Raw genomic sequence first — 23,916 nt, 5'->3', positions numbered from 1 at the left:
GTTTCTCTCTGATTTCTCAGACTTTTTAGCTGATTTAGTGCTCAGCTCAGATAAAATAATTATTGTGGGTGATTTTAACATCCATGTAGATGCTAAAAATGACAGCCTCAACATCGCATTTAATCTGTTATTAGACTCAATTGGCTTCTCTCAAAATGTAAAAGAACCCACCCACCACTTTAATCACACTCTAGATCTTGTTTTAACATATGGCATAGAAACTGAACATTTAACAGTGTTTCCTGAAAACCCTCTGCTGTCTGATCATTTCCTGATAACATCTACATTTACAATAATTGATTACACAGCAGTGGAGAGTAGACTTTATCAAAGTAGATGTCTTTCTGAAAATGCTGTAACTAAGTTTAAGAATATAATCCACCCACTGTTATCATCTTCAATGCCCTGTACCAACATAGAGCAGAGCAGCTATCTGAACGCTACTCCAACAGAGGTCGATTATCTTGTTAATAATTTTACCTCCTCACTACGTACGACTCTGGATACTGTAGCTCCTGTGAAAACTAAGGCCTCAAATCCAAAGTCCCTGACTCCGTGGTATAATTCTCAAACACGTAGCCTAAAGCAGATAACTCGTAAGCTGGAGAGGAAATGGCGTGTCACAAATTTAGAGGATCATCATTTAGCCTGGAGAAATAGTTTGCTGCTTTATAAGAAAGCCCTCCGCAAAGCCAGAACATCTTACTATTCGTCACTGATTGAAGAAAATAAGAACAACCCCAGGTTTCTCTTCAGCACTGTAGCCAGGCTGACAAACAGTCAGAGCTCTACTGAGCCAACAATCCCTTTAACGTTAACTAGTAATGACTTCATGAACTTCTTCACAAATAAAATTTTTATCATTAGAGAAAAAATTACCAATAATCATCCCACAGATGTAATATTATCTACAGCTACTTTTAATACCATCGATGTTAAGTTAGACTCTTTTTCTCCAATTGATCTTTCTGAGTTAACTTCAATAATTACTTCCTCCAAACCATCAACGTGTCTTTTAGACCCCATTCCTACAAAACTGCTCAAAGAAGTCCTGCCATTAATTAATTCTTCGATCTTAAGTATGATCAACCTATCTCTAATAATCGGCTATGTACCACAGGCCTTCAAGGTGGCTGTAGTTAAACCTTTACTCAAAAAGCCATCTCTAGACCCAGCTGTCTTAGCTAATTATAGGCCAATCTCCAACCTTCCTTTTATATCAAAAATCCTTGAAAGAGTAGTAGTCAAACAGCTAACAGATCATCTGCAGAGGAATGGCTTATTTGAAGAGTTTCAGTCAGGTTTCAGAGCTTATCACAGCACAGAAACAGCTTTAGTGAAGGTTACAAATGATCTTCTTATGGCCTCTGACAGTGGACTCATCTCTGTGCTTGTCCTGCTAGACCTTAGTGCTGCGTTCGATACTGTTGACCATAATATCCTATTAGAGCGATTAGAACATGCTGTAGGTATTACAGGTACTGCACTGCAGTGGTTTGTATCATATCTATCTAATAGACTCCAATTTGTACATGTAAATGGAGAGTCCTCTTCACACACTAAGGTCAATTATGGTGTTCCACAGGGTTCAGTGCTAGGACCAATTCTATTTACATTATACATGCTTCCCCTAGGCAGCATCATTAGAAGACATAGCATAAATTTTCACTGCTATGCAGATGACACGCAGCTCTATCTATCCATGAAGCCAGGTAACACACACCAATTAGTTAAACTGCAGGAATGTCTTAAAGACATAAAGACCTGGATGGCCGCTAACTTTCTGCTTCTTAATTCAGATAAAACTGAGGTTATTGTACTCGGCCCTGAAAATCTTAGAAATATGGTATCTAACCAGATTCTTACTCTGGATGGCATTACCTTGGCCTCCAGTAACACTGTGAGGAACCTTGGAGTCATTTTTGACCAGGACATGTCCTTTAACGCACATATTAAACAAATATGTAAGACTGCTTTCTTCCATTTGCGCAACATCTCTAAAATTAGAAATATCCTGTCTCAGAGTGATGCTGAAAAACTAGTTCATGCATTTATTACTTCCAGGCTGGACTACTGTAATTCACTATTATCAGGATGTCCTAAAAACTCGCTGAAAAGTCTTCAGTTAATCCAAAATGCTGCAGCAAGAGTACTGACAGGGACTAGAAAGAGAGAGCATATTTCTCCTGTTTTGGCTTCCCTTCATTGGCTTCCTGTTAAATCCAGAATTGAATTCAAAATCCTGCTCCTCACATACAAGGTCTTAAATAATCAGGCCCCAACTTATCTTAATGACCTTGTGGTACCATATCACCCTATTAGAGCACTTCGCTCTCGCTCTGCAGGCCTACTTGTTGTTCCTAGAGTATTTAAAAGTAGAATGGGAGGCAGAGCCTTCAGTTTTCAGGCCCCTCTTCTGTGGAACCAGCTTCCAGTTTGGATTCGGGAGACAGACACTATCTCTACTTTCAAGATTAGGCTTAAAACTTTCCTTTTTGCTAAAGCATATAGTTAGGGCTGGACCAGGTGACCCTGAATCCTCCCTTAGTTATGCTGCAATAGACGTAGGCTGCCGGGGATTCCCATGATGCATTGAGTTTTTCCTTTCCAGTCACATTTCTCACTCACTATGTGTTAATAGACCTCTCTGCATCGAATCATATCTGTTATTAACCTCTGTCTCTCTTCCACAGCATGTCTTTATCCTGTTTTCCTTCTTCACCCCAACCAGTCGCAGCAGATGGCCGCCCTCCCTGAGCCTGGTTCTGCCGGAGGTTTCTTCCTGTTAAAAGGGAGTTTTTCCTTCCCACTGTCGCCAAAGTGCTTGCTCATAGGGGGTCTTATGATATGATTGTTGGGGTTTTCTCTGTATTTATTATTGTGCGATCTATTGTACAATATAAAGCGCCTTGAGGCGACTTTTGTTGTGATTTGGCGCTATATAAATAAAATTGAAATTGAAATTGAAATTGAAATAAATTGCAAAAAAGTGCAGTAAACTACAAAAAAATTGAAAATCGTTTTTGTTTTGTTTTTTACATATATTTCTAGTTAGAGAAATTTAAGGGGCTTATCCCTCAAAACTGTAAATACAAAAAAGTTGCACAAAATAGTTTCCAACCACGAGAAATTTATTTTGAGTGTCTTCATAGTTTTATTTTTGAGATACTACAGGAAAAATGAAAATAAATAAATGCAAATTTGCAAAAACACAGCATGTGCATCAAAATAAACTATTTCCAACAGTGTAATTTGACTTCTAAGCATCCCAGAAATGATACAGAAAAGCATAAAGTCAAACATGACTTTTAAAAACACCAACATAGGCTTTGAAGCTAGAAAACGACATTTTATGCGAAAATGACGTCACTTCCGGTTTCGGACAGGCATGCGATAGTTCGCGCTGAGTTATTCCAACTTAGGAAGTGTTATGAACAGCTGATCAGATCGGCAAAGCGTGTTTCTGGAATATTATGTTTTTGTTGCTGCAAGTCTGGAATATTATGTTTTTGTTGCTGGAAGTGCTTTTTAATTTTTGCAAAGTGGAAGGAAACCGTGACCTAGGACAAGCTAATGGAATAAGATGTAAGTACAACTCCTACGGTTTCATATGCAAAAAAAAAAAAATATTGCGCTACCTTACGTGGTTCCAAGTTCTACAGGGATTTAAAAATAGTTAGGCAAAACGCAATGTGCCTGCTCCGAACGGTTGTATAGGGTTATTTATATATTTTATGTAATAATTTATAAAATTAGGGTTAGAAACGATAGAAGACAAATGGCACGATAGACACTTTTCTATCGTCCACACGATATATATCGTCATATTGCCCAGCACTAGCCACAAGTGAAATTTTATCAGACGCATTCTTACTCTTACAGTCTTATGGTAGTGCTGCTAATGTTAGACGGCTACTGGCATACAATTGTCATTACGTATTTAGTTAGTTATAACTAAAGTGTTCATAAAATCAGCTAACCTCACAAATGTATTTTGTGACCAAGAGGCTGCTTCTGCACAAACCGTGCTTAACATCCTAAACAACACTTGTAATATTTCTATCCCACTGCAGCTTCACTTAGAGTTTGTGGCCAGGTGATGTAAGAACAATGTTTACTGTTAATGTTGCATAATTGTTGGCTCTCTCTCACTTTCCAATAAAATATCAGGCTCTCCGCCTGCTAGAGACTCAACTTTGTTCACTGGGTTTTGTTCAAACCATCTTTGTGCACCATTTGGTGCGTTGTGTACTATTTCAGTGATATGTGTGTTTTTAATTCCAGAAGCAAGGTTTATGACAACAGTGTAAGCCAAACAATCATTAGGCTATAGACCATAAAATCTGAGTGCTGAAATATTTGGCAGATCACATAATTTTTTGTAGAGTTGTCTTACCTATGATCATGGCCATGGCGCTGCTGTTGCACTGGCCCAGTGCAGACAAGATCTGGCTCATTATCTGCTGATTGGCAAGCACCAGATCAGCCACACCTGCAGGAGGGCCCTGATTGGATGCTGATCCACCAGCAACACTTTCTTTGCTGCCACAGACCTTCTCTTCATCAGACACACTGCTATCAGCTGCTCCACTGCCTGATGGTGGCAGCCGCCCGCTGAACTCTCTGTCTCCAGACAAAGGCAGTTGCACCAGCACATTCACCAGCTTGAGAAGATCAAACATTAGCTGGTCACGTGTGGTTTCTCCACAGACTGCCTTTGCGTCTCCTGGCCGGATTATGTTGGCAAACAGACCCCCAAAACAAGCTCTGGCTCCCACTGAGCTGTCTGAGCCACTGCGTGAAACCACTTTATCTGAGCAGGTAATGTAGTGGTGAACCAAGAACGTGATGGACTCAATAACTGAGGTGATAGTGGCCACTGACACCACCTCAAAATTTTGCTCTAGAGTAAACTCAAGCAGCTTCACCTGGGCGTCCAATGGACCCTGGCCTGACTGGAATGGACCCCTGAGAGTTTCAGAACCATTAATTAGAACTACTCATACCATTAAACATTATATTTGCTGTCAAAATGATTGATTATACCTAATGTGCACTAACAACTAAAAAAGCCAAAATGTACCTCTCAGTAGACAAGATGTGCATGAGTTTGAGCAGGAACTCGCTGAACATCTGTGGACATGTGGAGGACAGGTGAACCTGCAGGCGGCTCAGGAACTCGTGCATGGCCTGGGTGGCAGTTGGTCCCACCTGAGAGCTGTGTTGGCTTGTCCCATTGGTGCTGCTGCCAGACAGGAAGCGCACCAAGACATGGATCAGGTTGTGATCAGACACCATCTGCTGAGCTGTGCTTTCCTGAGAGCTCATCCCGTTGTTGGAGACTAGAATTTCAGAAGTTCAGAAGTTCTTTTTTAAACATAATAATAACAATAAAAGCAGGTTATGGTAATCTAGATGACTGGGGGGGGGGGGGGGGGAGTCAGCTGGACTTTAAGTTTATGAATACATTTAATGTCTTATTCAAATGATGGAGAGTCACAGGTATTTAATCCCTAGTGAAGTGTTCCCTTTGACATGGTCCTGAGGGTCACTGACCCACTTTTGATCATGTGAGTTGACACATGAGCCAAGGTGTTTAAAAAAACAGAAGGGATAGCAAGACTGCATTGCAGGTGGCTGATAGCTGTTATTGTAAGCCACCTACAATGCAATGGTTCAACAATGATCATGTTAAGATGTATGTAACCTACTGCGCAAGTGTCGTGTGGGGGGGCATGGCTACGCGCAGGCGGGAATGAGGGAGTAGAAGATTGGAGGGCTGGCTTTTCGGTGGTTGTGCAAAGGAAGGCGACCATTTGTGTTGGAGTTCGAATGTCAATTGTGTGATTATTGGACTAACAGTCATTCACAGTGGACAGCCCCAACGGTTGTGGGACTATTAAGCCACCAGGAATGGCTCGACAGGAGGTGGACTGACTAAGCCAGCCACTTCCACACCATCCAGCTCCACATACTGTCCATAGCAGGGCACAGTGACACAGGTAGACAGTTGTTTGAGCTAACTGTGTCATTAAAATCTGGGAATATGGGTAGGCAGTTTTTGACCATTGCTGGCTCTGAGGGAAAACGCCTGTGAAACATCCCGCTTTCTGAGGTGGATGCAGAAAACAGGAAACATGTTGTCGTGGCTGGTACAGCTCATCCTCTGACATACCATGCATAGCCAGGCCGATGCCCAACATGTCATCCTGCTGAGTGGTTAACTCAGACTGAGGTTGGCCAGTGCTCTTGCACAGTTCGTCTCTCACTTGGGAAACTCATCAACATACGTCATGTGGTCATCTAATTGCTGGGGCATCGACCGGCATCAATTGCTTAATCTGATATCTTCTGACTCAGATGAAGCATGTTCCCTAAACTTGGAGAGGAGAGGGTCAATCCATGTTATAGCCATGTTTTCCAGCAGTTTATCCACAAACGTCACCCATCTTTTCAGAACCAAATGTGGGACATGGCAGCAAAGTCACAAGCTATGGGCTCAGCCAATCCACCCTAGTGTGGACAATCCCCAGGATAACAGGGTACACCTTATCATGCAAAGTGAAACCACACACCTGAGGATAGGGGTGAACAACATTTTTGCTTTGTTTGCTTGGTTTTGATACTCATATCAAAACGTAAAGCAAGAAACAATGCTCAGGAAAACTTCAACATTAGTGCCGCTGAAGGAGCCCACATTCCAACTAGAAATGGACCGATCCGATATTACGTATCGGTATCGGTCCGATACTGACCTAAATTACTGGATCAGATATCGGCGAGAAATAAAAAAATGTAATCCGATCCATTAAATATCAAAAAAGCATCTCACAAAACTTGCGACACGGCGTAACTCAGCTCATAACCGCAGCACGTCGGAGCAGTGCGCTCACGTGAGAGCGGCTGTGTGTATTTGTAGCCTCGCTACCAAACCGGCATTTCATCTCCAAGGAAGTTATCCCAGAGAGAAGTAAAGCAAGTAAGTTCATATCTGAATGTTTGTAAAGCATTCCCATGTTAAGCTTAACAACCGATATATGGAGCGAGTGCCTCTTCTCTCTCCCTCCCTCTCCTGCTGCTACTTCAATCATGAAACTGATCAATGATTGGCTGATCGGCTTTTCAGTTGCGAGTCCGTCTTTCTTCTTTGTTTTTGGCCCACTTTGCACCAGAAAGAGGAAACCAGCGGCTGAACAACAGCAGCACGTTTAAGCTTGATAAGCTGTTGTTAGAATTTATTTAATATTACTTTCTACACCAGGATCCTTTTCTACGTAGCTGACGGCTGGTATCTGTGCAGGGGCGGATCTAGCAAAGTTTAGCAAGGGGGGCCGATAGGGCATGAACAGGGAAAAGGGGGCACAAAGACATACTTTTCTTTCTTATTCTCATTTAAAATATGTAGCTTTTAATAAATAATTATCTGAATCTTACACCCAAAGTTTTAATCTGATGTAAAATGTACAGAAGTCCATTACTGTATATAGTAACTGTTAAGTCTAATATACCCTAGTAAGCTACACTACTTTTTCCTTTGGGAAGGTACCATCTGTGCAGTCTGCAATTCTGTTGAAGAAAGATGTTGAATCTATTTAATTATTCTTGAAAAATAATTTATTTCTGTGCTTTTTTTCCCACGCTGCATCAAATTAAAGTTGATTACGTCGATTAAGCATCATGAGGTGGAGGGTGGGTGGTTCCCTTTTTTTTTTTTTGCTGGGAATTTGCAACCCTATTAGTTAGGTTGCTTAATATTTCTGCTAAGTACTCTTTAAAATACCAGAATAGGAAGGATGGAGTAGGTTTAAGTTTATTAGATTGATCAGTATTGCTGAACTATGAAATATTTTGGGTGCAGTGTATTTTTTACATACAGGTATAACAGAATAGATTTAGTGTTGTTGTTTATTTAAACTTGAGTATGAACTTATACAAAATGCAGCAAGATATTAAAGAAAGAGTTTTATTGATTAAAAAACACACTATATTGGATTCATATCGGTATCGGCAGATATCCAAATTTATGATATTGGTATCGGACATAAAAAAGTGGTATCGTGCCATCTCTAATTCCAACCGGGCAGTGGTGGCTAATAACAGCAAAGGCTACCTTAAAGTCAGTAGACAACAGAGCTAACTAACAGTAGCTAGCTAGCCCAACTCAGCAGAGGTGTTGTTAGCGTGATGAAGAGTGCACAAACTGAGGAATGACTGTGATAGGGCTGTAGATGTCCAAGAGGGTCGCACATATGTCATTACAGGTCACCTGCCTTGAAGGTGTCAGGACATGTGTTGCTGTAATATGTGCTGAACGAGTGAAATGACTGAAAAGAAACTCGGGTGCAATATAAAAAGGTGGATTAGTTTGAAACATACAAGAATGCTTAAACAACTTTCTCAATGATATCCCTTACAGAGCCATTTGAAAATAATGTGAAAAGAAAATCCACTGGTAAACAAACCAGTGAAGAGCCGAGTACTGACCGCAAGCTGGCATATTAGTCATCAGAGTGAGAGAGTGCAGAACCAGACACCATGTTCTCAGGGAAGTGTTGGGGTACCATGCCAGCACGGTTAGGAAACTGCTGATGGATGCTGAACACAGTCACAAACACAAAAAAAGAACAATATAAAGCAATGTAACCATATGTAAACTGCATACAGCTCCAAATTAGAGAGCAGGAACGGACAAGCGCTAACCTTGGTTGAGCGGGATGGTGGGCACTCGGCTGGCATTGAACAGAAAGATGTCAGACCCGCTTTCCTCACTGCCCCCAGAACAAGTGTTTAGACTGAGCGTTAGCCAGAGCTGCAGCAGGGATTCCAGCTGAGAGTGGAGAAAATATCATTTAGTGTCTGTGGGTGTTCCCTTACTCATCTTTAGTGAAGTCATACATTCAAAATTCTGCAGTGGTCACCACTTATATTTAAAAATAAGCCCTTTCAGAAGAGTACAGCCAATAAAATCACTTTTCTGTCAGTACATTGCAGATGTTCATTTTACAAGGTTTAATAAACACAGCACAGTATAGTGTGGTTGTTCAAGTGCACACATGTTTCAGAAGGGGAAAAAAGAGGTTTGTTTAATCTTTTTTTAAGTTACAAGTTAGATATTGCACTTAAAATTTGCTCTAAAAGAAGTTAAAGTAGAGCATTGGACTAAACAGCAGATAACAGTAATTGATCTTGTGAGTCAATGACTTTGTATGACATTCAATGCTGCCACCCTCCTGAGTACTAAGTATCTGAATCGAAACATCTTAAACTGTAATTCCAGTTAGTGGCTGTTCTGACCTGTACATGGTGGACCAGCAGCATGGAGAAGAGCTTGTTGAAGCAGGCACTCAGAATTGGGATGGATGAGGGCTGGACTATCAGGCCGCTGTTTGGGGGAGAGCCTCCACTATGGAGAGCTCTGAGCAGGGAGTCATCAGTCCCATTGGAAGATTGGCTCACTATAAGCACAACAGAAAATCAGTATCAGACCATCAGCACAAGTCCAACACTGGAACTCTGGAAAGAATGTGTGCTTCACTTCACTTTTAAACTGTTACTTCATTTACCTGTGGATGAACTGGAAGTTAGTGCTTGTAGAATGGAGTCCGCTTGTAGAGTTGCCATCATTTTGAGCATCAGCTCAGCCTGCTGCTCCAGGCCCACTTCTAGTCGGGCATCCAGTGCTGTGAAACAGAGGCAGAAGCTCAAAAAGTGGCATGGAAAGAATGTTGAAAATGTATTCAGGTCCATATTGGGAAAAAAACAACAACAAAAAGATAAAATTAGGCCTCTCCTCACCCTGTGACACGGACACTGACAGACCCTGCGACCCCGGCTTTTCAGTAACAACTGGAGGTTTGGACACTGGGATACCAACCCCTCCAATGTATGGGTTGTACCCATATGTGCCATAGTCAGCACCCCAGTAGTCATACCAGGTGCTGCTGATGGGCTAAAGATGAACATGAGAAAGGGGATGGTAAATGTAAGGACATCAACTGTCTGCAGTCAGAATTCATTTCTACATTTGCTTTTTTTAAAATCTTTTTTAGTTTTCCACAGCAAACATAACCTTAATAATTACATCAAGTTCAAAGTAGTCAAATGAAAGCAGAAGAATTACTTTGCAAACATCATTTGCAATGAGTTCATTTTTTGTGATGCTTTAGATCACTTAGCTAATAAACATAGCTTGTTACTCTTTACAGTTGTTTGATCTTACACCAACAGTTTATATCTTAACGGTGAGTTTAAGCAAGAGAAAAAAAGTTCTTTATTTCAGGTTTAACAACAAACACTAAAGAACAACTTCTGTAAGCACACAATTATTTTAAAAGTTGTGCCAAATCACATGTAATTATTGGACACTTGTCTCTTACATTGACAGGTTAATAAAATAATTGTTGTAATATGTTTCTTGATGTTCAGCTACACAGTTGGCAAATACTAGTCACTGAGTGTTAAGGTTGCGCAATATGGATATAAAATTTTTCAAACCGACATTCGTCAGTCCAATAAATGACGAAAGGCGATATATTGGTGCAGGTGACTTTTTGATGGGCGGAACAATGTAATCATGCACGGACTGATTTGCGTGTTTATAAGTTTTGTTTGGAGGGAATATTTTACTTTCTTTTCTTGTTTGTTTCAGTATTAATATAGCTATTTTTTGGATTATTCATTTATTTATTTATTTATTTATTTGAGATGTGCCAAATTGCACAAAAGACTTAACATTACAGCAAAGGTTTTTTAATGTTTGCTGGAACAGACATTTTAATTTTTAACTTACTTTTTGTTTAATTTTGTATTTGTTGGTTGGTCGAGTGTGAAACACAGATAAACACTGGAACAGCCTGTAAAAACGGTTAGAGTAGAAAAAAGAAGCCAGTTTCTTTTTGTTTCCCTCCCCACCATTGTGGGTTTTTAATTGAAATAAAATGTTTTTGTTTTTTTTCTCAAAATAGGCTACTGCCTGTCTTTCTTTCTGGTATGAGTTTGAGTAAATGAATCACTGCATTTGCTCGCAGCTGGAAGAGGGTGCTGTCAAAACGGCGCTATTATTTTTTCTGTTGACTGTTTCTCTTAGCTTCAACCAACATCATTAGCAAACGTATTCATGGGCAAATAAATAAATAAATAAATCGCTCTTGTAGAAACGATCAGCGAAAGGCTCAGCCTATCATCGATGGCCAATAAATTCGTCCAATCGCCCAACCTTAGTGAGTGTCACTTAATTAATTCCCAGTAGAGAGACATGACAGAAGGAATAGCTTGTTATGATGCACATACCTTAAACACTTTGGCAGCAAGTGGATCTTTTTCCAAATCAATATCTAAAGGATCAATATCAACATCCATCAGGTCTTGTAGCAAGTCAAAGTCTATGTCTTTATCTTTTTCCAAAGATGACAGAGGTGGAGCACCTTTGGATAGTGAAAACAGCTTTAATATTGCCAAGCACTTACATTACAAAAACATACAAGCAAGAAAATCTCTCACATCTCTGGACAATTTTAACCCCAATCCAGCTAAATCTCTAGTCTTGTATGGGAGTGGGAATCATGGGAAACCTTTTTTTAGCTAGGTCACTGCATTTAGCCTTGCTGAATATGGTTGCCTGCTCACCCTGTGAGGTAAACTGGCACAAGGAAAAATAAAATACACTGAAATTATGCAAAAATAAAAGGCCTAAAACTGGCTGGAACTATGTGCCTGAACTGCTCACTCCAATTCATAACAGCCACAAATAATAACAACACACTGTGAGAAAAAGCAATAAACATGTCACTCAAGTCAGTGTAAGGTATGTGTGTCTGGGGGGGTGCAAGTGTGGAGAATAGAGAGGGCTACCCACGCACTTTGGAATACTGAGGAGGTCCCAGTAGTACCTGCGATGATATCAGGCACAAGGGCTTCATCAATGCTCTCTACCAGGGGGATGGGTGCCGTCTGGGACAGCGAGTCCTCCGAATCTGCTCCCGCTGAGGAGGACGATGTCCCGGCTTCCTCACCCACCACCACCTCATCCATGACATCTAGAGAGCCTGGAGACAGCAGTTCACCTGAGAAGAATACATGTTCAAGTACAACAGACATGCACCGACTTAATGAAGATGAAGTTGTTAAAGGACACCAAACATGAAACAGAAAATCAGAATAACAAGTCTAATTTATTAGATCAGTGTAGTCATGCCTAGCTTAACTGCACTGACAATAAGAAATTTTACCATCCATGTGCTTAATGTGCCTCATTACATTCTATATTACACTTTGATAAAAGTTTGTGAAATGTGCTCTGCAAACATTGTACAACCACACCAGTGGCTCTGTGAAAATGGTACTACATCAAAACTAAAGTAAAAAAATGTTACAGTTGGAAAAAGTTAGAGACTTAAAAAAAAAAAAAAAAAAAAAAAAGGAAGAAAGGACCCCATTGAAACAAATATGTGCACCAAAGTTATCTTTGCTAATTCTGCACACCACGTTTTTTGCTCAACCTAATGTGAGAACATACAAAAATAATTCCCCAACTTTCAAAGAGATTTAAAAAAAAACAAACAAACAAAGAAAAAACCAAAAAAAAAAAAAACCCCAAAAAACCCCAAAACAGTTTTAGTACAATATTTTGCTCTAAAGCCAAATTGAAATTCCAGCAACAACCATGTGTCAAACTAAATGTTCAGCTTACTGGATCACACGAGACTTAATATGTCACCCGCTCGTCTCACAAACAGCGCATTTTTAATCAGATTCAAACAGATGTAAGGCTAAACTGAAAACACACCTGCCAGGATGTCCTGTAGCATACACGTGAGGGAATACTGTGCCCAGGCGCCTCCCCAGGAGATGTCCCCCCGGTTAAAATCCGTTCCCACAAGCAAGAGAAGCAGGCGTTCTAGCTGCTGCTCGGACACCACTTCGCACAAGTGGATTGTGGGCCTTGTGGCGTTGGCTATCCTAGCCAGGACCTAAATGAATAAGAAAAATATTTGTAGTTTTAGACTGTCAAATTCGTGTATATACATTCCCAGTGTTAGATAAACTCCCAGTTTTAGATAAATACTTTGCAGACAAAGAGCAGCAGATCAGCATGGCAGGTGAAATCCATGGAGAGGAGAAAGAGGGCCAGCTTCTGCACCACAGAGATACAGCGTTCATGAGATAAAGTGAAGGGCAGAGGTTCTACTTCTGGGGCTTCTTTGGCTGTTGTGGACTCTGTATCCAATGTGGAACGGGGCCATTCAGCTGTCCGCCGCAGACGGATCAGGTCTTTAAAGTGCTGAAAAAGGAAAAAATTAACAAGTTGTAGTACTGAGAATTAATCTCCCACACATGATGCACAGAATTCAAGAAACATGACAATACAGCGCTTCACAGAAGGGTCGTATCTGTAGCATCAGTCATAGATGTCGACTGCAATTGTTAAGTCATGAGTCATTGTTATTTAATCTTCATTTGGATTGGAAAAAATCATTTGGATTTAATTCAAAGCTTTATTTGAACTTCTGGGCAGAAGTCGTTAGTTTACTATTTGCACATAATTTTTTGTTAAATACTACTAGCGCTTAAATTTGTATTGCCTAATATTTTTTATTTATTTCATTTTTGTTCTGACGGTCCCATTGCGTAATGTTAAAAATAAATTTGATTATTACATTCTCTCTATATATCATTATACATCTATAATGTCTCTGTGGTGGAGGTGTGGTCCCTGGCTCAGATGAAGGGGAGGGGTGGTGCAGTGAGCTCAAGTGCCCGGGAGGCAGGTGAGGCCACAGGTGGTGGTGTTTGGACTAATCACAGTCTCTTCCTTTTAAAGTGAAGCAAGAGACCAGCACGGGAGTGCCGAGACCAGCTCTGAGCAGAGACTGTAGCAGTCAGTGTGTAGCTGTGCATAATGAAAGTTGGCAATAAAAGCTGAACTGTGAGCACAAACATTGTGTGTGTAGTAGGTCCATCTAACAATTTCCTATAATTTTCAAATTCATATGTTTCCTGGGTGATTATTTAATTTGCTGTGGGATGAGACTAAAGGGTGATATTCACAGGTGGAGTAGGTACTGGAACAGGAGAACGGGAGGTTTGCTCACAGGAAGCTACTGAAATAATCACTGACTAATCAACTAATCAAAGAAGAAAGGGCAGATTTAGTTGCAGCCCTCCTTCACAGCCTAATGTTTTTGAATGTGTGGTGAGCTGCTCACCTTGGATGTAGCTTGTTTCAGCTTGGCTTGTTCCACCAACAGTTTGTAGGAGGAGCCTTTGTTGCTCTGGATCTTCTCCTTCTCGATCTGCTCCACCAGAGCTTTCTGTTTTGCTTTCAATAGATTTAGCTGCTGCAATAAAAAGGCCACAATAAGTTTATGTACTGTAAAAGTATCACTCCAGAAATATCTACTTGTTGGATGCATTCCAATATAAGAAACAATCCCTAATCTGGTTCTAACAGATGCAAATTTCAAATCAAGTTTTAATTGACCACTTAAAAATGGAGAAAAACAAATATGAAGGTGTGCTGCTTTTGAAATGGGACACATTTACCTGCTTGTGATGGACAAGCTGCTTACGGATTTTGCGTGAGTACAGGCGATCCAGGCTGCTGCCGCCTTTGGCTGACCTGCTGGAGTTCTGAGACTGGAGGCTGTTATTTATGAAACTCCACTGAATACCTGCAAGACAAAAATATAGCACATTAATGAAGGTAATACAAGACTGAGAGACAACTGAGGAGTATGAGGTACAATCAAACAGCCTAATTCGAAATGATTTAGCTGAGTTTGAGGACTACTTAAATGTGCTGCGACAAACATCTTTAGCATACAGTGCAGTTTGATTGTAACCATTTCCAAGCATTTATAAAAGATGTATGTCTGCATTCATGTCTTTTAATGTGCAGCTGAGGTCGTGTTAATCATCATCCATGTGAAGCATAAGCATCAAAGATTTATGGATTTGAGACTTTTTTCAACAAAGTAGTCAGTATTCTTATGAGGTTACCGTTTTTACTCATAAAAACCGCCTTAAAAAGTTGAAGCAACATTTAAAAAAAAAAGGAAGAAAGAAAAAAAAGAGTATCCTGACCACTTTTTCTCTTTAGTTATTCAGATACCATCTTTCTACCTATATTCAGCAATTACCTTAGTAAACAGTCATTGCTAAATGTTTAACCATAATTGTATGCTCTCTTGCAGTTGTAGACTTCTAAATTGGAGAATGGAAAAAAAAGAAATTGCATTGTATAGTCTAATTGCGTAGTGAGTAAAAATATTGATATTCCGCCAACCACTTCATGTAAGCGCTGTCTGAGCCTTTTATATGTGCAATATTTTATCTCTCTTATCTCTTCATATCTATTAATATCTACTCAGTTCCTCACTGAGTAGATATTCATAAAGATTACTATTAAGCTTCTGCTGTTTGTTAATTGATATCCTTTCAAAGCTATCAAAGAATTAACAGGATAAAAACACAACAGAACTGCTAATCTGTTTATGTTTTGTTTCAATTTCACAATTTCCAGTGCCTATAGATTAAAAAAAAGAAAAAGAAAATTACACATATCAAGGAAAAGTAGAAAGCAGGTATTTTACCTGTTACAGGTCGTTCCCGCTCTTTCCCTCCCAGGTGCTTCTTCCCTCCTGAGGCCTCATCTTCGATACTTGCTACATAGTCCAACAGTCTGGAGACCAACATCACTACCCAGCTGATCATGGGAATATCCAAAACACCTGTTTAATTAAAAAAAAACAAAAAAAACAGCTTCATTTCAAACACACTCCTGTATCCCACTTTTGAACGAACCAGTCTGTTTAAAAATAAATAAATCTGACTACATAAAAATTAACACTGACTTTAACTCTATCTGTAACTTCTACTAACTCAAGTTAACATATCAGGTGCTGCAAGGACGCTATTCTCAGTTGCTTTACCTTCAGTTCTGCGCTGAGCGGCAGCTTGTGGCTGCTGCAGTGGAGACAGGAGGCTGTCCAGGAGATTCAGAAGGCCTTCCAACACACCGCTGTTACTCAGGGATCTTTGGCCAATGCATGACAGGAGCATGAATACCCTAACATGAATACAGGTTAAGCATACTGCAGTTAGTATCCACAGCATCCACAAGACCTGAAAGCTAAGTTTGATATCTCCAGGAGAAGAAGCCAAACGATGTGCTACACAATTTGTGCTGCTGTATCTCTATGTATGAGTAGACAAATCTAAGCAGCCAAAAGACTGACAGGGCACTTTACTGTGTTGCAGTGAAATACTTTTGCAGTTTTCGGACTTGCCTCAGCGTAGTAACCAGAGAAAAGGTAACGCTGAAAGCCAAGCATCTATGATCCAAGCTGTGACAATAATTGACATGAAAATTAAGCACAATTCCCTTTAAAAACAAAATACACCTACAAGCATAATAACATGGCTGGAAGAGTTACATGTTCAGGATATGCATGGCTTCATGATACTGTTCGGTGTATTCCATATTCTTTGCAGTTTGTGCCCTGATTTTGATTGTTTTGAGTGTTCTCTGTTTGTTCACATAGGCATGCAAGTCTTTGTGAGATTGTTCATTGCTTGTATAGATTATTTGATGGTGAACTTCTTACTGGTCCCCATCATCATGTGCGACTCCCTAGTGGATATTGTTAGTCTTTGTGCTTCATCTCCAAGGAGCCAAAGTTAGAATGAAACATCAGCTAGTTTGTGGATTTGTTTATTTTAAACAAACAAACAAAAACCCCAAAGGTTATGTACATAACCCTGGTTCTCTGAGTAGCATAGTAGAGTGAGTGTTCTCACTATGGGAAACGTCTCCTGCGTGACCTCATCAGAAGCTCAAATACCTTTACGTCCTTACAGGCTGGCTAAGTGACGCCCATGTCATGAGGGGATAGTGCCTCAGATGTCATTCAAAGCAAGTCCACCTCTTCCTTGCTTCCATAGAAGGAGGGTGGTCTGATGAGACACTAACTAATGCTACTCCAGAGAACTAGGGTTATATACATAACCTGAAGTTCTCTTTGATAGCATTTCTTTCGTGTCTCACTATGGGAGAAATACTGACACCCAGATTGACGAACATGCCTGCTAAGAAGACAACTGTCACCAGTAGCACTTCACAAGGGAGAAGCTCCCACCTGGGAGCTTCTCTACAGAGAGGACTGAATGCACCAGGTTACGCGCTGTTACATCTAGCCTGTAAAACCTAGCAAATGCACACACCTCCTGGATAGAAACTCCCTTAAAGAGAGCCCATGAGGTTGCCAGACCTCTAGTGGGGCAGGAGGCTGACGAACCCTGCTAGTATAGGCCAGGGCAATTGCTCCTACTATCCAATAGGAAAGGCGCTGTTTAGACACAGGATTTCCCATATGTAGGAATCTGAGGTGAAAGGCGGTGGGTAAAAGGCCGGCAGTTCTACAGGGGAACATGGGCCGAGAACCTTTGGGATGAAGGCAAGGTTGACCTTCATATAGAGTTGTCTTCAAGAAATGTTAACTTAAACCTGTTCCAGGGGTTCAAAAGGGAAACAGGAGAATGCAGCTAATATGATGGAGCCAGTAGCCTACATGTAGGCAACTTACGGCGTGCACCTTTCATGAAACGGCATATTACGGGATGGCCTACAGTCTTAACCTCAAAACCAATATGGCAGGCTGAAATTGCTGCCAAATACACGTTGATGGTGCAGAAGGCTTTGCCCTTATCAATCAGGGCCTGAAGAAATGATAGAATCACTGCCACAGAGCACTGAAAACGGATTGCCTGTCATTATAAGCACCAGTTTTCAAACACACGCCACTTATGCTCATATAGCGTCCTAGTAGACGATGCTCTAAAACAGTGACTAGTGTCACTGTTGTCCCACTATGAGGGAGCCCCACTGTGTTCAGGTTAAACTACTCACATAGAGCTAGCCTCTCTAGGTGGGGATGGAATATTTCCCCCCATGCAAGAGACAGGAGGTCTCTGCGGAGCTGAAAAATCTCCACCAGCCAGTGCTTCCCTGGGCAGTGTGGGGCTATCAAGATCACAATGTGACCATTCTCTGTCACTCTGGCCAGAGTTGAGAATTGAGGGCATAGAGGGAGACTTGTGAGCCACAGCATCCACCTCAGTGGAGCTTTCTGATCGTGCAGGGAAAAAAACAAAAACAACAACAACAAAAAAAAAAAAAACAGGGGACACTGAGCATTCTCCACGTCCACAGTCACCTGACCGAATCGCAGCCAGATCTGCTTCACCACCTCGGGTGAAGCTTCCAGTCTCCACACAGTGAGTTGCCCCTAAAGAGAAGATCTGCTCCAAAGTTCAAAATCCATGGCATGCGAGTTGCTCTCAGAGACAGCAGGTGAACACTGCTCCAGACTATCAGTCTGTGTGCATCTGTGTGCAAACCCCTACCTCAGTTTTTTTCACTATTTATTATTATTTATTGAATTTCACATTAATCTAAAATGTTGTGACTATATGGAATCTGATAGTTCTTTACCTGTCCTGGGGAAAGATGAGCAGCTGTTCAGAGTTGTAGAGCTCCTGCAGTACATTAGAGAGGAACTGGCCCCACCAGCGCTCGCCTCCACAAAGCTGCACCAGCAGCAGGCCGGCATGAAGACGGATCTTGGGCGTCCCACTGATGCAAAGATGTTTGAAGAGCTCCTCACAGGCCTTGGCATGGAATGTGCTCTGGAGCACCGAGGGGACAGAATGGCCTGAAAATACACATAAAAATGAATCAATCGTGTGTAACAACAATGTTTCAATCCACACGTTACTAATAAATGTAATCTGTGAAATGTACAACTTCACTGAACAGCAGATCCAGCAGAGTTCAGCTCACCATTATTGGAATGCAGCAGGCTCAGCAGTGTGTCCAGCAAGTAGCGGATGATGGTCCTCAGTTGCTCCGTGGAGGAGTTGTGAACTAGCTCCTTTGCTTCCGGAGCCCCAGCTGTTGGGAGTGATTTGCGGCTGGTACCCAGTGATACAAGCAACCGCTGAACCGCATGGTGAGCCAGGTTTAGCTGTAGCTGCAGCTGGATGCAGTCCTGGTAGGCTGAGAAAACACGCTGATCTTCCTCAACAACCTTATCTGGTTTTCTTAAGAAGTACTGGGCGTTGTTGGCGCTGTTGAGAGGTGGCAGGTCGATGTTCTGCAGAAGGGTCTCCAGCCGATGGCAAGCTAGATTATACCTATACAAAACAGGAAAATTCACAACAACAAACTTCTTTTGCAGATGAAATCACTACATTATGTAAGTTTTGCATTTTGTTTTGCTATAGAGATTGAAAATGTGACGTCATTCCGGGATAAAACCGCAAAGGATTCTGGGAACGAGTGGCAAGCGGTACTAGCGCACGCAGGCTTTCACATAAAAACAGTCACACAGTGATAAAAAGAAACACAAAAAATGGCAAGAAGGTGTGGTATAATTAACTGCAATAGCCGGTCACATGACAGCCACGGGAAGCCGACGGGTAAAGAGATCAGTTTTTATCAGATTACGTCGTGGAAGAGAAATTGTTCAAGCCATGTTTCCGAAGTAACAAAGAGCTGACGGATGGCCTGGATTGCAGCCATTCGAAGACCAAATATAACGTTCCAGAACACTCCAGCTCACATGTTAGTCTGCTCCATGCATTTCCACAAAGGTAAGTCTTCTGTTGTAGTTATTACGTAATTTATCATAACATAATTGTTGATGTAGGTTACAAATAAGTCTTATATTGATTTGAATTGAATTAGTTGCACTATGCTGCTTTGTTCACTGTGGCTTTGCGGGCTAATGTTTGTTGTGTTTTGTAGGAAAACCAGCCTACAAAATGCAGGAATGCGATCCAGACTGGGCACCCTCTATCAACCTGGGTCGTACTGAGTTTAAAGCTGCTACCACAGCGGAATTTGATCGGTTAAGAGAGAGAGAGCGATATCAAAACAGCCACGAAACGTCCCGCATGTGCCCAAGGGTTGTATTGAAGCAGTCAAGTGATGAATAACTTTTTTCCAGTATGTTGTTTTGCAATGTTGTTTTTTTTTTTGTTGCATTGTTGATTTGTTTTTTACCGAAGCAGCTAATAAAGCATAATGGAATACAATTTTGCCTCTTTCTTGTAAGATTCTATAATAGAATGAAACAATAATGCCAGTTATAAATAAAGACAATAAATTGAATGAATTATGAAACACTCATTTTATATCTATTAGATCTGAAAATGTTGTGTAATACTACAACCTGAAACGACAAATAGATTATCTCCTGTACAGGCAAACGCAAAGGAAAAAAAATGTAACAACAGCTGTGAAATGGAATAGTTCAAATCACCAAAGTAAACTGGACCTGGGCTTGATGCACGGATCTGAAGTTAATAAACATCTTGTGAGTGTATGCACTCACACTTAGGACCACATAATAATAAATATGTCCGTGATGAAAGTTGGGCAGCACGCTAACGTTCTTACTCCACTCTGTATGCTCGTATGGGTCTAACCCTTTCACTCCTTTGATTTTTTCCTCGTCCTATTTTTTTGTCTTTTCGTCAAGTCTGTCTTTGTACGGACCTGCCGTGTTCTCCATCGTTTTGTACATAACTGTTTTTGGGGCAAATAAAATGCAAGTAGGGATTAAAACAGCAGAATTAATGATTACCGGTGCTGGAAATACTAGCACTTGATGCAGTGTTTTGATTTTGTTGCCACGGGTACCCACAAAGCAATGCGCGAAAGTCATGTGGTCTGTCAATCTCTATACTCAAAACTGTAATAATGGCCTGAAAGTGCAAAAGTGTTGTGAGCAAATAAAAACACATATACATACAGTGGCTTGCAAAAGTATTCGGCCCCCTTGAACTTTTCCACATTTTGTCACATTACAGCCACAAACATGAATCAATTTGATTGGAATTCCACGTGAAAGACCAATACAAAGTGGTGTACACGTGAGAAGTGGAATGAAAATCAAACATGATTCCAAACATTTTTTACAAATAAATAACTGCAAAGTGGGGTGTGCGTAATTATTCAGCCCCCTGAGTCAATACTTTGTAGAACCACCTTTTGCTGCAATTACAGCTGCCAGTCTTTTAGGGTATGTCTCTACCAGCTTTGCACATCTACAGACTGAAATTCTTGCCCACTCTTCTTTGCAAAACAGCTCCAGCTCAGTCAGATTAGATGGACAGCGTTTGTGAACAGCAGTTTTCAGATCCTGCCACAGATTCTCGATTGGATTTAGATCTGGACTTTGACTGGGCCATTCTAACACATGGATATGTTTGGTTTTAAACCATTCCATTGTTGCCCTGGCTTCAGTGGCGGTCCTAGCCTGTTTGGCGCCCTGGGCGAACACACCCGCTGGCGCGGCGCCCGCCCCCACACACACACACACACACACACACACACACACACACACACACACACACACAAAACATGTTAAGGATTGTACATAAACATAAAACTGTTGTCCACACACACATATGAAGAGAGAGAGAGAGAGTATGCATAGTATGCAAACGGCTACCAAACAGCCATCATAATTCGTCATACAATGAGAACAGGACAAATCAACAATTGACAAAGACTAATTAATATTAAAATCTGTAACATAATGTATTGTTTGGAGTTACTGTTACTGTTACTATTTTTACCATTTCTTCTTGGGGCAACTGCAACCCACATTATTTCCTTAGGGATTAATAAAGTATTCTGATTCTGATTGTTTCAGGATGACCTGCCATTATCCAATGACACATCTGGTTACCTGCATCTTTTGCTCGTTTCTCCTCCTCTTCTTTTCTCTTTTTTCTAAACTGAGCACCTGATGGCTTTGAACTTTTCTTGTCCATCTTCCATTGGTTTTAATTTTGCACTCCAGTATGAACACCCATCCCTCAACCAGAGGATCACCACAACATAACCTAATAGACCTACACCTTAGTTCACAGATTAACTTTGTCTAGGGTGTATTTCTGGGATTTCGCACAACCCAGAATTCAAATCATGAATACATAATGGGCTTGGATTTACAACATTATGAATGAAATGTGCTCTATTTGGAAGCAGCAGGTCTCCCTCCCCTTTCGACGGGTTATGTGTGAGACTTTAAATCATCAAACTGTAAATTATAAATTTTAAATTGTTATTGATCCCTTTACCCCGAGTCCTAAAGTGTATATTTATTTTCTTACTCTACTATATTTATTGTTCGTTTATTTGCACTGCTGTAACTGGAGCCTCGTCGTCTCGTCTCTCTATATACTGGACTGTATGTAGCGGAGATGACAATAAAGTTTACTTTGACTTCAGCAGCGCGCAGGCGTACCGAGGGCTCTCGCGCTCAGTTTTCGTGTATAGAATTTCGAAAAAACATCGGTGCAAATTATAAGTCTGTATCATGATGTCTGGTGTTTTCGTGTTTGTTGTTTTGTTTTTATTTTGCGAGTTGGTTATTAGATGCTGCTCCAGCCAGCCAGAGAATCCCCCGCCGCCCCGCCCTCTCCTCCCTGTGCCGCAAGCAGCAGGCGCACCTCGCAAACGGAGGGCGCCCTTACTCCCAGCAAATGGGCGATAGAAAACCGATTGGTGCCTATGACATTCCCAATATGCGCTGGCTGCCGTCGGGGCAGCATGAGTACGAGCATTTTTTTTTTTTTTTTTTTTTGCCGATGCCCGTGATGCCGCCGCCCCCCCATCACGATGCCGACCCGGGCAACCGCCCGTGTCGCCCGTATCTAAAACCGCTACTGCCTGGCTTTATGTTTAGGGTCGTTGTCCTGCTGGAAGGTGAACCTCCGCCCCAGTCTCAAGTCTTTTGCAGACTCCAAGAGGTTTTCTTCCAAGATTGCCCTGTATTTGGCTCCATCCATCTTCCCATCAACTCTGACCAGCTTCCCTGTCCCTGCTGAAGAGAAGCACCCCCAGAGCTTGATGCTATCACCACCATATTTGACAGTGGGGATGGTGTGTTCAGAGTGATGTGCAGTGTTAGTTTTCCGCCACACATAGCGTTTTGCATTTTGGCCAAAAAGTTCCATTTTGGTCTCATCTGACCAGAGCACCTTCTTCCACATGTTTGCTGTGTCCCCCACATGGCTTGTGGCAAACTGCAAACGGGACTTCTCATGGTTTTCTGTTAACAATGGCTTTCTTCTTGCCACTCTTCCATAAAGGCCAACTTTGTGCAGTGCACGACTAATAGTTGTCCTATGGACAGATTCCCCCACCTGAGCTGTAGATCTCTGCAGCTCGTCCAGAGTCACCATGGGCCTCTTGGCTGCATTTCTGATCAGCGCTCTCCTTGTTCGGCCTGTGAGTTTAGGTGGACGGCCTTGTCTTGGTAGGTTTACAGTTGTGCCATACTCCTTCCATTTCTGAATGATCGCTTGAACAGTGCTCCGTGGGATGTTCAAGGCTTGGGAAATCTTTTTGTAGCCTAAGCCTGCTTTAAATTTCTCAATAACTTTATCCCTGACCTGTCTGGTGTGTTCTTTGGACTTCATGGTGTTGTTGCTCCCAATATTCTCTTAGACAACCTCTGAGGCCGTCACAGAGCAGCTGTATTTGTACTGACATTAGATTACACACAGGTGCACTCTATTTAGTCATTAGCACTGATCAGGCAATGTCTATGGGCAACTGACTGCACTCAGACCAAAGGGGGCTGAATAATTACGCACACCCCACTTTTCAGTTATTTATTTGTAAAAAATGTTTGGAATCATGTATGATTTTCGTTCCACTTCTCACGTGTACACCACTTTGTATTGGTCTTTCATGTGGAATTCCAATAAAATTGATTCATGTTTGTGGCTGTAATGTGACAAAATGTGGAAAAGTTCAAGTGGGCCGAATACTTTTGCAAGCCACTGTATATATGTACACACACACACATTATTTAATATATATACATATATACATATACA

General features: G+C 41.3%; 1 protein-coding gene across 4 annotated transcripts in view; it reads right to left on the bottom strand.

Annotated features, from left to right (window-relative positions):
• Positions 1 to 23,916, bottom strand: part of birc6 (baculoviral IAP repeat containing 6) — a 196,759-nt gene that overhangs the window by 91,975 nt on the left and 80,868 nt on the right. The window contains exons 29-45 of one of the 4 annotated variants that reach the window (XM_019355330.1): positions 18,839 to 19,191; positions 18,491 to 18,710; positions 15,930 to 16,066; positions 15,591 to 15,728; positions 14,542 to 14,669; positions 14,205 to 14,336; positions 13,064 to 13,279; positions 12,785 to 12,968; positions 11,859 to 12,062; positions 11,290 to 11,423; positions 9,796 to 9,949; positions 9,564 to 9,680; positions 9,295 to 9,455; positions 8,701 to 8,827; positions 8,485 to 8,595; positions 5,084 to 5,342; positions 4,397 to 4,968 (exon numbers count right to left, since the gene is read on the bottom strand). In XM_019355330.1, coding sequence (XP_019210875.1) covers positions 4,397 to 4,968; positions 5,084 to 5,342; positions 8,485 to 8,595; positions 8,701 to 8,827; positions 9,295 to 9,455; positions 9,564 to 9,680; positions 9,796 to 9,949; positions 11,290 to 11,423; positions 11,859 to 12,062; positions 12,785 to 12,968; positions 13,064 to 13,279; positions 14,205 to 14,336; positions 14,542 to 14,669; positions 15,591 to 15,728; positions 15,930 to 16,066; positions 18,491 to 18,710; positions 18,839 to 19,191 — 3,347 coding nt within the window. The remainder of the gene's footprint in view (positions 1 to 4,396; positions 4,969 to 5,083; positions 5,343 to 8,484; positions 8,596 to 8,700; positions 8,828 to 9,294; positions 9,456 to 9,563; positions 9,681 to 9,795; positions 9,950 to 11,289; positions 11,424 to 11,858; positions 12,063 to 12,784; positions 12,969 to 13,063; positions 13,280 to 14,204; positions 14,337 to 14,541; positions 14,670 to 15,590; positions 15,729 to 15,929; positions 16,067 to 18,490; positions 18,711 to 18,838; positions 19,192 to 23,916) is intronic. The other 3 variants (XM_025897215.1, XM_019355332.1, XM_019355331.1) reach the window with 3 other exon arrangements.

Source organism: Oreochromis niloticus, linkage group LG13 (genome assembly GCF_001858045.2).
Source record: "Oreochromis niloticus isolate F11D_XX linkage group LG13, O_niloticus_UMD_NMBU, whole genome shotgun sequence".
Lineage (NCBI taxonomy): Eukaryota > Metazoa > Chordata > Actinopteri > Cichliformes > Cichlidae > Oreochromis > Oreochromis niloticus.
The sequence above is the reverse complement of the archived record's forward strand: the minus strand, read 5'-3'. Positions and strand labels throughout refer to the sequence as shown.